The sequence below is a fragment of the Lissotriton vulgaris genome, chromosome 1_1 (genome assembly GCF_964263255.1).
Source record: "Lissotriton vulgaris chromosome 1_1, aLisVul1.2, whole genome shotgun sequence".
NCBI classification, from domain to species: domain Eukaryota; kingdom Metazoa; phylum Chordata; class Amphibia; order Caudata; family Salamandridae; genus Lissotriton; species Lissotriton vulgaris.
In genome coordinates, this window is record NC_141685.1 from 1,883,664,994 (window position 1) to 1,883,677,159 (window position 12,166).

The window sequence follows — 12,166 nt, forward strand, 5'->3', positions numbered from 1 at the left end:
AGGAACTGGGAACCGTGCCAGTGTTAAGAGAAGCGTTCAGCAAGGGTAGTATATGATCCGGTAGTTTAAGGCAGACATCCCGAAGGACCGAGGGAGGGCAGCAGTCGTTGGGAGATACTGATTTGACCCAGGCCACAAGCTCAGCTAAGGTGTTGGGGTCGAGGGCAGGAAACTGGGTGAGAGATATAGGGTTATTGAGAGAGGTGTCTGAGGGCCGCACATGAGTGAGGGGGGGGATGGAGTCCTTAATTTTGGCGATTTTCTCGATAAAGAAGGAATTGAGGGCGTCGCAAGTCTCTTGAGTTGGGGTCTGAGCAGGTAGAGTTCTGTCATCCGTGGTAAGTTCATTCATGATCTTGAAGACTTCCTTCGATTTATTATGAGCGGACAAAATTCTGTCGGAGACATGTGCCGATTTAGCCGAAGAAATCGCACTTTTATATTCTTTGCGAGCTGCCACGAAGAGCAGTCTGAGTTGGCTAGTTGCGTCTCCAGATGCGTTCCAGCTGACGCACCTTCAGTTTGTGTTCTTTAAGATCGCTGGAGAACCATCTGTGTGAGTTACTGTGTCTGGTACGTGGGAATTTGGTTAAGGGGGCAAATTGGTCACTAGCCGTCTTTAGCCAGTTACAAATGTCGCCTTCCATAGCATCAATATTGGCATGGGTGTTGGTGGAGGATCGAGTATTGGCCAGGGCCGCGAGGAAGCCTTGGGAGTCGTAAGAGCTCCATTTACGCGATAATCCACCTGCCATCATAGGGGCCGTAACCCTGCCGCTGACAGTGATGGTGGTGTCGATTAAGTAGTGATCCGACCAGACACATGGGGAGATAAGTGGCTGAGATAAAACGAAGTTATGAATCCAGATGTGATCGAGGATATGACCCTTAATATGGGTGGGCGTGGAGATTTGTTGAGTCAGGTTGAGGCTGGTAAAAGCTTCAAACAGTTCCGTGGCATGGGGGCCGGCTTTGTCATCATTGAACCAATAATTAAAATCGCCAAAGAGAGCGATTCTGGCGTGGTGTGTCAGTAGGTTAGACAGCTGTTCACTCATGGTGGTAGGGAATGAGGGCATGGAGTAAGGGGGCCGATATAAGAGTATCAGTGTGAGGGCGCCAGCCTCCGTTTCCAAACTGATGACCAGATTATCTACCTCTGGCAGAACAAGAGATGCCATGGCGATAAATTTGAGTTGCTTCGATATGATGGCTGCCACCCCACCCCCAGGGCGACCTGAAGGACGGTCAGCATGAAGGATGTAATAGTCTGGGGGGAGGGCCGCCAAGATATCGAGGGGGGAATCAGCAGTAAGCCATGTCTCTGAGTAGTAATATATCCGGTTTTTCATTGGAGAGCAGGATGAAGATGTCGGATTGGTGCTTGACCAGGGAGCGTGTATTCAGATACATCACCCGGACGGATGTCTCACTCCTTGCCAGCACTGCAGTATACTTGCGGCAGCTGGAAGAGTGGAATGCTCTACGAGCAAGGTCAGCGGCATTAATCCGCCTCACTGTGCCAGGAGAGGGCGGCGGATATGAGAGCTGTAGCTGTCTGAGGGTGTTGGCAGGGTAAGAGATGAGTCGGCCAGCGCCCCCGGGCCCTGGGCCCGACCTGGCGCGGACGGGCGCAGATAGGCTTACCTTTGGCGCGCCGCCGGTGCGCCCGCTGCGCCCGTACGTTGCGCTCACGGTGGGAGGGGACCATTTTATAGTTACTGGGGCGGGAGGGGCCGAGCACTAGACGGCTCGCCCCATTCACACCCAAGATGGCGGGCGCAATGAAATCAAAGCCCAGGCAGCGTTTAATCGGCTGCAGTGGGGCTGGGAGCACTGACAGTCTAACATGTGCCAAGTATTAAAAACAAATTTAGGTGAAAAACGAAATCAAAGTGCAGTTTTAAAATGTACAGGCAAGGAATACACTCGGAGCATACAAGTCCCGGCTTCCGCCTCAGAACAATCACACACACACTATTAATCAGTGTTAGTGTGAGAAGAGGTCTTTTATAGTTACTGGAGTGGGAGAGGCCGAGCACTAGACTGCTCGTCCTATTCACACCCAAGATGGCGGGCGCAATGAAAACAAAGCCCAGGCAGCGTTTAATCGGCTGCAGTGGGGCTGGGAGCAAAGACTGGGTAAGCGCTAGGATAACTGACAGTCTAACATGTGGCAAGTATTAAAAACGAATTTAGTTGAAAAACGAAATCAAAGTGCAGTTTTAAAATGTACAGGCAAGGAATACACTCGGAGCATACAAGTCCCGGCTTCTGCCTCAGGACAATCGCACACACACTATTAATCATTTCCTCTCTTTCTCTCTCTCATGCTTCAATGATCCTGACTTCCTTCTCTGCAGCCATTCACTGTTTCCTTCAACATCTTCCAGGACATGAGAGCAGTCTGGTGGTGGTGTGAGTGGGGAGCTGCAGCCTGTCATGCCCGGTCCCTTGGTGGGTGACATCCTAAGGGCTCAGAAGATGAATTGTTGTAGCCAGCAGCTCTCTACTTCCTGAGAATTGCGGAGGAGTAGTACCTACACAAAAAAGCCTAAAGGAGGCAGGTGAGGTGCCAGCGGCATCTCAGAACAGAAAGAGGCTAGGTGGTTAGAACAAGGATGAATGCAGGCAACATCCTGCCCCCTTCCAGATCCTGCCTCTTTCTGTCATTACCTGATCCTCTGAAAACTGGCAATACGCGAAGGTGGAAGGCACCTAGTTGCTAAGCTGATGCTGGGGTTCAGAGCAAGATGGTTTCTTGCAAGAAAAACCAAGAGCACTCAATCATTTCATTTACAACAATGTCCAAACAGGGTAGATAGTAGTAAGTCCACTTTTAATCCACATAGAGTCCAAGAGTGTATAATCACAATAGCTCTTCACATCCCGTTTAATCCTTGATGCAAAAAAAAAGTTTCCAGCGTCAACAGTGTTTAGATATTTATCACGAAGGAATCAGCCTTCGATAAAATCCATGGAAGTTTCCGACATCAGCAAAAATGGAAGGGAGACCCACGCCAAAGGTGCCAGGTCTAACAGTGACTAGTGCTAATCGTGGTGTCTTATTGGTCCATATAAAAGATGAGAATAATCCATCTACTTCTTTAAAAAATGACATTTGTAATGCATAAGGAATTTCTGAGAACAGAAAATTAAATAATGGTAAAATCGACATTCGTATCCGTGCTATCTGTCCAATTATCGAGACCGGTGTTGGCTACATTTTGCCAATAAGCACTTATAACTTTTTGCAATAGGGGAACATAATTTAATATATATAGATCATTAACATTTTCAGACACACATATTCCTAGATACCTCTTAGGCCTAGAGTTGTATAATACCTGTAGTTCTGGTGTTAATGTGCGGTCTGAACAATTGCAAAGTCACATTTCTGTCTCATCATTATTTATTTTGTACCCAATCAGTGCTTGAAATTCCTTAAAAATGGCAAACATTTAATTTTGAACGTTCTCACCGGGTTTAAGGAACAGAACAATATCATCGGCATATCATTTTATATTAGACATGCCTTGCAGTGGAGCTGTTTGTAACACTTTTTGTCTAATTGCTATTGCCAAGGGTTCTATAAACAGAGCAAAAAGAATTGGTGATCAGGGACACCCCTGACGTTGTGATGAATGTGCTTTTCGCTAAAAGAACACACCCTAACCCAACACCCCCAAAAGGCAAGGCAAGACTCAGCACTTCCTTAAGGCGGGGTAATAAAACACACCCAAATGTAGTTAAAATAACACCTACATTTTTATTAATGCAATTTTTTAGAAAGACAGGCCGAATATATCAATCATGGGAGACTCCCACATATCAAATAAGTAATTCAAATGAACGATTGAAATAGAATGCAATATGTACACAGGTAGCAAAGATTAGAAAATATATACAAGAGAGAGAGAGAGAGAAAGAGAGAGTGTGGTTAGGAACACCTCAGCGACTGATTCTGCAACATCCTTGCCAACTCTAGCTGTAGGAATGCCTTTTCAAGAGTCCAGGAAGGAGTTTGGTCGGGACCCAAGTTTTAGTGCCAATCCACAGCAATAGGTCTATTCTGTTGTGAACTTCCACCTGGCCCACGAAAGCTCCCAGCTTTAATACCTTTATTCAACGTGGAACAAAGCTTCTAGAAAACCCTGCCCCTTTCTCATTAGAAAAAACTGAGCTGGCTGGTACCAGTCTGCGTCAAGGCCAAGACAGTGGCTGGCCAAGCCTCTGTATTTTGACTTCGAGGCTGAGTTGCACATTCTACAGATAATATTCAGTTCACTCTGGTTGTTGAGGAGCAAAAAACAATTGAGTAGAAAAACATGCCCTCCGCACTTTGCATCTACGTACACGCACAGAACATGGCGTCAGTTATGAAAATGGAGTCTGTTAGGCAAACACTGCCATGCACACAGAGAAGCTTAAAGCAAGGTTGAGTTAGGAAGCAAGTTGACATGAGGCCATGTCAAAGCCAATAGTAAGAACTCATAATTAAATATACTGTTCTACTCCGTGACGTCTCGCACTGATACAAGGCCGTCCTACATTAAGGCTAGGAAAAATAACACACTAAGTCAGTCTAAGATGGTGGTAGTAGACGGTCATCATGGGGTGCTCAACCACAAGAGTGGCTCTTTTACTACAGCCGTGTATCCCTATTTACAGCAACTTACATTTCTAGAGTTAATAATTATTTGTGCCGAGGCTTCCTTATATAGATATTTCACTATATGTATAAACCTTTCCGGAAACCTAAATCTAGCGAGAATGAAAAAAAAGGCTGTCCCTGGACACCAGATGAAAAGCTTACTCAGTGTCTAAAAATAACACATATGCCTCTATTTTGTTCTGGGTGAGATAGTCGAGAACTTCTATTAAGAACTTTGTTTTTGAGGAGAGCTGTCTGCCTGCTACGAAAACACATTGATCCCTGTGGATAATTGATCCCACGATCCTATTTAGCCGGTTAGCAAGCAGTTTTGTAAATATTTTATGGTCCGGGTTAAAGGAGACTTATAGGCCTATAGGAATTAATATTTACCCTGGTCTTGTCTATTTTTTTAAATGCTGACTACCAAGGCCATGTGGAATGATGTCGTGGGTTCACCACCTTTTAATATGTGATTGGCAAGCTTTAACAATTGTATGTTAAAAATTGGAGCAACTTTCTTTATATTTCTACTGGTAGGCTGTCCTCCCCAGCTGCTTTACCATTGGACATTGAAGTCACTACTGTATCTATTTCCTCAAGAGAAAATTCAGACATCACCATTTGATTTTTCTCTCGGCTTAATGTTGGAATAGGAAGTTTCTCCGAAAACCTCATGAGGCTATCAGTCATTATTTGTTGATCCTGCTGATAAATCTTCTGATAATGGTTTAAAAAAGCATTAATAATCTTGAAAGAGGTGGATATCTGGGTCTTAGAATCAATATCTGTCAATGATAGGATCCTGTTTTGAACCTGTCTATCCTTTGCCTGCCTACGCAAGTAGTTTCCCCGTGTATTCATTCTCCTCATATACCCTCTGAAGGTAAGCGGTGTTGGCAGTATTGCCCTGCATATAAGTGTGTTCCTGCATATCTGATTTTGCCTGTGAGAGCTCCGCTTTTGTAGCTAAATTCCTCTTTTGAGAGTATCTTCTGGTAGCTTGCTCCAGCCTGATTTCGAGCTTGTATCTCACTCTTTTTCTTCTCAGTAGTAGGATTTCTTTAGATGTAGTAAACCCCCGTAATATAGCCTTAAAAGCATCCCACACAATACCCACACTGGAAGTGTCTGTGTTATTAAAAACAGCTATTAATCTCATCAGTTACCTCTATACACCATTCTACACCCTCTAAGATGATTGTGTTAAAATACCATCTTTTAGGTACTCTTTCAAGCCCCATCCCCTTAACTTCCATTTTGACCATTGCATGGTCTGAAAAGGCATTTTGAATGTATTCATGAGTGATAATTTTCAGTCAATGCAATATTAAGAAATAGTTTTTTCTGGAAGCGGTATTGTATTTTGCAGAGAAACGTGAGAAAACTTGTTTTTTAGGATGCTGAGAGCAGCATGGATCTACTAAATCCAAGTCCCTTTTGCAATTGGCTAGGGCAATGGCCACCTGCGGCTTATTTTGTTTTTGATTCTTAGTAGAGGAATCAATTAATGGCTCTTAAACGCAGTTGAAATCTCCACCCAGGATAACCTGACCAGGATATTAGTTAGGGCCTGTTTAAGCTGTGGTAGAGGGAGCGGGTTATCTAGAACTAGTGCATAGATTGTTGCTATAGCAAAGTTTGATTGATTAAATCTCCCGTTTTCAAACGCCCACCTTTCACCCGGATCTATCTGCATAGCTTTCACCTAAACTGGTACATGTTTACCCACATATATCACTACCCTCTTCTGTGCGCAGCTGAATCCGTTCTATTGTTGTAAAATCCTATTGCTCTGTTTATGTTCTGGAAGTGGGTTTCCAGCAAGAGTATAATATCAGGGCTCTGACCTCTCAGCCAGCTTTCTATTGCCTGGGCTTTGCGTTTATTATTCAATCCATTAGCATTAAAGGAGATTACTTTCAAAACCTCTTTACCTATTATTTGTTGAGAGCTGCACTAAAGTGATTTGAGCTATTGTAAACAGAATAATTATTCCCGAAATCCTGGAAAAAAGTACAATATATTAACAATAAACTTTGTTGCATATAGGCATATATGATAGCTGTGCTAGCCACCAAAATGCGACCCATTAAGGTCTAAAGTGCATCAGGTGCACAGAAAGTGACTCAGGCATCCCCCCCCCCCTCCTAACCTCCACCCACCACCTTCGATATCATGCGTTCCATTCTTATTGGATTTGAACTAGTAGCTGAGAGAGAAATACGACTTTAATATTTATTAGAAGTACCATCTGCAGATCATGACGACTACATTAAATATCACGAGAATTTATGGGGTTAATGCAGTAATTACAAAAAAATAATTCCATATAATAAGTAAGGGTTTAGGAAATGTTCGATTTCTTCTTAAATAATTTTTTGTACTTTTTTGGCAATACTTGATCATTTCATTGTTATTCTTTTAGGAACAAGAATCTTTAAGCCAAGTGCTCAAAAAGATGAAGCCAGCGGTTGGGGAAGAAAGACGTGCAGCTGCTGAATCTCGGAGCGGTTCAGACCCTTGTGCAAAAGCAGAGAACTTTGATGTGCTTGTCAAAGGTGACACTAAAGGAGGGATAGCAAGCAGAGGCAACACAGAAAAAGTCTCATTTGTAGTAGAGAAGTCAATTGATGTGTGTCTGCAAGAAACAAGCCTCCTTATGAAAATAATACCTTCCCGGGACAAAAATGCGAATTTACGAGAATTACCAGAACATTTTCTAAATACTGAAGCTGAAACTGAAAAGTCTGATGGCTTTGAACTGGAAATTAAAACAGAACTAAACAATGTTTCCTCCACTGAAAATAACCAATCTGATTTTGAAGAGAGTTTGTCGACGGTACAACAATGTAATATTAATTCTTTGCAAATGGATGTGTCCACACACACTACAGACCCAATATTAAAAAATAAAGAAGCAATCATCACTATTTTGTTACCCATTGACTGCTCTGCTGATCCATCGCTGATCACACATTCTTTAGTATCTGCTGAACACTTCATAGCTGTTGAAAACCAAGAATTTGATGACTCTGCAAACCATGATATCGACTCTGATGCTGAAGTGTTACAAATAGAGCATTCATACTGCAGGCAAGACTTTGACAGGGAAGATTTGTGGCAAAAAATTTCAAAGCTGAATGCTAAGATAGCATTTCTTGAAGGACAGGAAAACCATACATTATCTAGATTGAAGTCACTAGAAGCTCTTATTGGAAAGCTCAGGGAAGAGAACTTACTTTCTGATGAAAAACTTAAAATTGTAGAGAATTGCTTCACTTCATATGAAGTTACGAGGACTTAAACATGTTTTAAAAATGTTCTTTAAGTGTTATGCAGTTTTCTTGATTTATCTCATATCAAATCTTCAGATCATTATTTTATCTATTCCAAGCTTGTTTGTTAAATGGTGCATAATTCCTTTATGCGTTTTAGTCTCATGCACTCAATAAATCAAAAACTGCCTGTTTGCATTTTCATGATTTGTTGACATCTACTTAAAAAGCATGCAAATTTTTGATTGAAAGTGTAAATGTGACTAATGTATCATCTGGGTTAGCTTTTCTACTGGTAGCCACTTCTGATCCTTTCTTGATCAGCACTCTGATCACAGAACACAGGAGAATAGCCTAAAATGTCATTAATCACTGAATGAATTTGTAGGCTACTCCCATGTTACAGGTTTAGCTTGTTGCTGGTTTGCTGTCCCTCGTTCCACTTAGACATCCAAAGACATGAGAGCCACTTACCCTATTTTTCAGAAGACGGACTAAATGAAGAAACATGCTCAATTGTAGTGTAATTATTATTAGTGTTTAAAAATTATAAGAAGGTAAAACCGTTGTATCGGACACGGCTAAAGAGAAAGGATTCAGGTACAGCTGGTTTTCCTTTGCAGTGGATTTTCAGTCATATTATGTTTTATTGCTGGGATCTATATTTATGTCTTGAGTATTCTTTGTTTTAAGGTCTGTTTTCCTTTTGGCTTGGCTGTATACTCGATATCTAACAAATAGTTACACCACTTCAGTCATTGCTTATCGACTGTGTAGTTCACATCTTGGATCAGTCCAGAATAGTACTTCTCTCGTTGTCATGCTGATGACTACCTGGTGTATTAATCCTCCACCCTCTGTGGAGTATAGCCGTTGTATTGCTTGCCGTGCCTTGATTTGAGTAGCAGTAACTATTTCTTAAATCCTGTAGTCATATATATATATATTTTTTTTTTAAACAAACTTTATTCATTGTCTTCAGTTACAGTACAGGTAGAAACAACAGATATGTTGTTTTAATCATAACAGGACCATACACATGTGTAGTGTGATAATTGCGTATGAGAAAAGACATTTCAACAAGCATCCATGTACTACAAGATATGGTCACCGCGATACGGACAGTCAGTTGAGCGGTTGTCATTATAACTAATCAGTTTTACATGTTGTGTTGTGTAGCCATTACCTTAGTACTTGTGTAAATACATTGACAGTAACATACTTTTTATTAACACCCCTCCCCCTACCTGTTCTGACCACATCGTTTTCAGTTTAGTTAACAGTTGTCTAGTATCAAAGTCGGTGCACATGTCGCAATTCGAGGCAAAATCTCGGAAGTACACATATACATATGGTAATCTGCAACCATGGAGTCCCTGAGTTCAACGCCTACAATATCAGAGTATCAAATGTTTTGAAGTTTTCCAACAGTTGGTCCCAGCTCATAGCGATCGATACCTTCCTTGGACCTCTTTTTTTCTTCCCTACGGATTGCCACACTCTCTGCCAAGCCTCACCTCTCTACTTCATCCTTCCAACTGAGTACTATAGGGGATCTTAGGGATTTCCACCTCTTAGTGATACCACGTTTAGTAAGGAGTAAGGCAAAGTCCGCAAAGCTGGCTTGTAATTTAAAATCTTTACATCTTTTATAGAGACCTTGTATATTTGTTTCTGCTTCATACCATCCCATGTTCCCTACTACTTCCTGTAGGATAGTTATTACTCCTCCCCAATATGGTCTCAGGGCAGGACAGTCCCAAAGCATATGTAACAAATTAGCTTCTTCCTCTAGTCTTCTAGGACAGTGAGGCAGGAGAGCAAGGAATATGCAATGTAGGAGATGGGGTGTCAAGTATGCTCTTTGTGTGATCATGTATTGGATGAAATTAAAACGGGATTTATAGGAGATTCGTTTTGGATATTCTAATACTGTTGCCCACTCCTTGTCAGACAATGGACTATCAATGTCCAGTTCCCATTTTGAACGTGTGGCGGCGAGGGGGGTAGGATGGTGAGCATGTATGTCCCGGTAAAACCGTCTGGTTAAGTGGCTACCGGTCCCCATAAGGTACATTAGGTGAACCAACTCATGGGTATCAGGTTCTGCACCAAGAGGTGCCCAGTATTTTTTGACGTACCATGTCAGGCTCGCATAAGTTAGAAGCAGTGTATCTGTAACACCCCTCTCGTTTATGAAATCAGAGTGTGTAAGTACATAAATAGGTCTCCTACTGTTGTCACTACAGCCTGCATCCATGGGTCCAGACGACAAGTGGTAAGTGTACCTGAAGTAATTGGAATGCCTAGCAAGGGAATATTCGATGAGTATTCAGGCAGAGTATTCGTGTACTTCAATGCCAGTTTCCAGTAGGTAATTGCACTTCTAAGAAGAGTTCCAGCTGTGTGATGCAGTGTGCCGCTCGGGGAGAGCAGCCTATGTAATGTACCCTGAGCTAGCGAACGCTCAGAATATGCGATTTGCTGTAAATTACGTCCAGCTATCCAGTAGGAAAGCCATTGTATCTGAGAAGCTAAGCAATAGGTGTAGAAATCAGGGGCTCGCATTCCCCCAGCGTCAGAGGGGAGCAGTAACTTTGCTAGGCTCAGGAGCCTTTGGCCCGAGCCCCAAATTAAGGAGATCAGGAGTGTGTTTAGCGTTGTAAATACCGTTCAGGGGACAACCGCGGGAAGATTAACAAAATAATACAAAAGTCTCAGGAGCATGACCATTTTGGATTTTGCCAACCGTCCCGCTACGGATAGAGGGAGTGAGGTCCGAAAAGCAATTCGTGCCCATAGGCACCAGATTGCTTTATGTAAATTGCCTTCGATCAAATTTGTTTTAGTTCTGTAGACCTGTATCCCTAAACATAGTTATTGTGCGGTGTCCAATTGGTATAGTCTGATGAACCAAAGGGTAAGGCTTGATACTTCTCATAATTGATTGCTAAGCCGGGTATGCGTTCGAATTGTGTGAACAAGCTTGCTACAGGATTTAAATTATTCCGCAGGTTCCTGGAATATAAAATTATATCGTCCACTTAAAGAGACAGGGCATGATGAGTATTATTGATGTCTATCCCCCATTCCCTTGAGGAGTTTGTGGGCAAGTGGTTCGAGGGCGAGGGCAAACAAAATGGGCGAGAGGGGGCAGCCCTGACTAGTGCCATGTTGTATTCGGTATAGTTCCGAAATGTGAGCTCATGTGCGCACCCTTGCTGTGGGGAGATGATATAATAATTGGATCCAGATATAATAATTGGATCCAGCGCAGATAATCATGCAGGATCCCGAATTTCGATAGCGCAGACAGCATATAATCCCAACTCAGTGTGTCAAACTCTTGAGTAAGGTCCAAAGCTATACATCCTGCTTCGAGGTCTCCTCAGTACAGGAAAACATAGTATTGTATAACTTACATATATTCAAAGATGTACTACGCCGAGGGACAAAGCCACATTGGTCAATGTGCTCCAATCTTGGTATTAAGGGTTGTATGCGGTTAGCCATGATTTTGTTCAAAACCTTAAACTCTGTGTTCAACAGCGAGAGAGGGCGGTATGAAGTTAGCAGAGAGTGATCCCTCCCAGGTCTAGGGAGCGAAGTTATTAATGCTTGTATTGGGGAGGAGGGGAGCATGCCCGTCTCGATAGCCTCCGTGTATAATTTATGAAGTTGTGGGGCCAGTTGTATATAAATTACGTAAAATTCCACAGGTAATCTGTCCAACCCCGGAGTTTTATTCCTGAGGAGGTCCTTGATTGCAGCCTTTATCTTCATTAGCATTATAGGATTAGCTAACATTTTCTTGTTTTCTTCAGATACCTGGGAGAGTTCTATTGAATCTAAAAACACGACATTTTCCGAGTGAGTAACCCGTGGGGGGCAGTGTATAATTAAGTCATGTTTTCGAGTGGCATAGAGTCTGTGCGCCGGCTAGAGGAGGGTGGGATCTGTCCATAATTACGTCTGCCACTGCATTCAAGTCGCCTCCGAGCACCCATTCGACCTCAGACCAGCCGGCCAGTGCAACATTAACTCGGGCATAGAATGCTTCATGATCGGAATTAGGTGCATACAGACTACCCAGGACTATAGGACTCCCATCCTGTAGTCATATTTATAAATATTTTTTTGCAGACTAAAAGCAAAACATTTGGCTTAATAAATATAGGCTTACTTGAAATATGATCCAAGTTGCTACATATATGGGCAATACTAATTGTCGGGT

General features: G+C 42.6%; 1 protein-coding gene across 1 annotated transcript in view; it reads left to right on the plus strand.

The window, feature by feature from the left end:
* THAP5 (THAP domain containing 5) overlaps positions 1–8,130 on the plus strand; it is a 106,161-nt gene extending 98,031 nt beyond the window's left edge. The window contains exon 3 of the mRNA XM_086919426.1: positions 7,083–8,130. Within this exon, the coding sequence (XP_086775552.1) occupies positions 7,083–7,961 (879 nt within the window). The 3' untranslated portion in view covers positions 7,962–8,130. The remainder of the gene's footprint in view (positions 1–7,082) is intronic.
* The last annotated feature ends 4,036 nt before the right edge of the window (positions 8,131–12,166 follow it).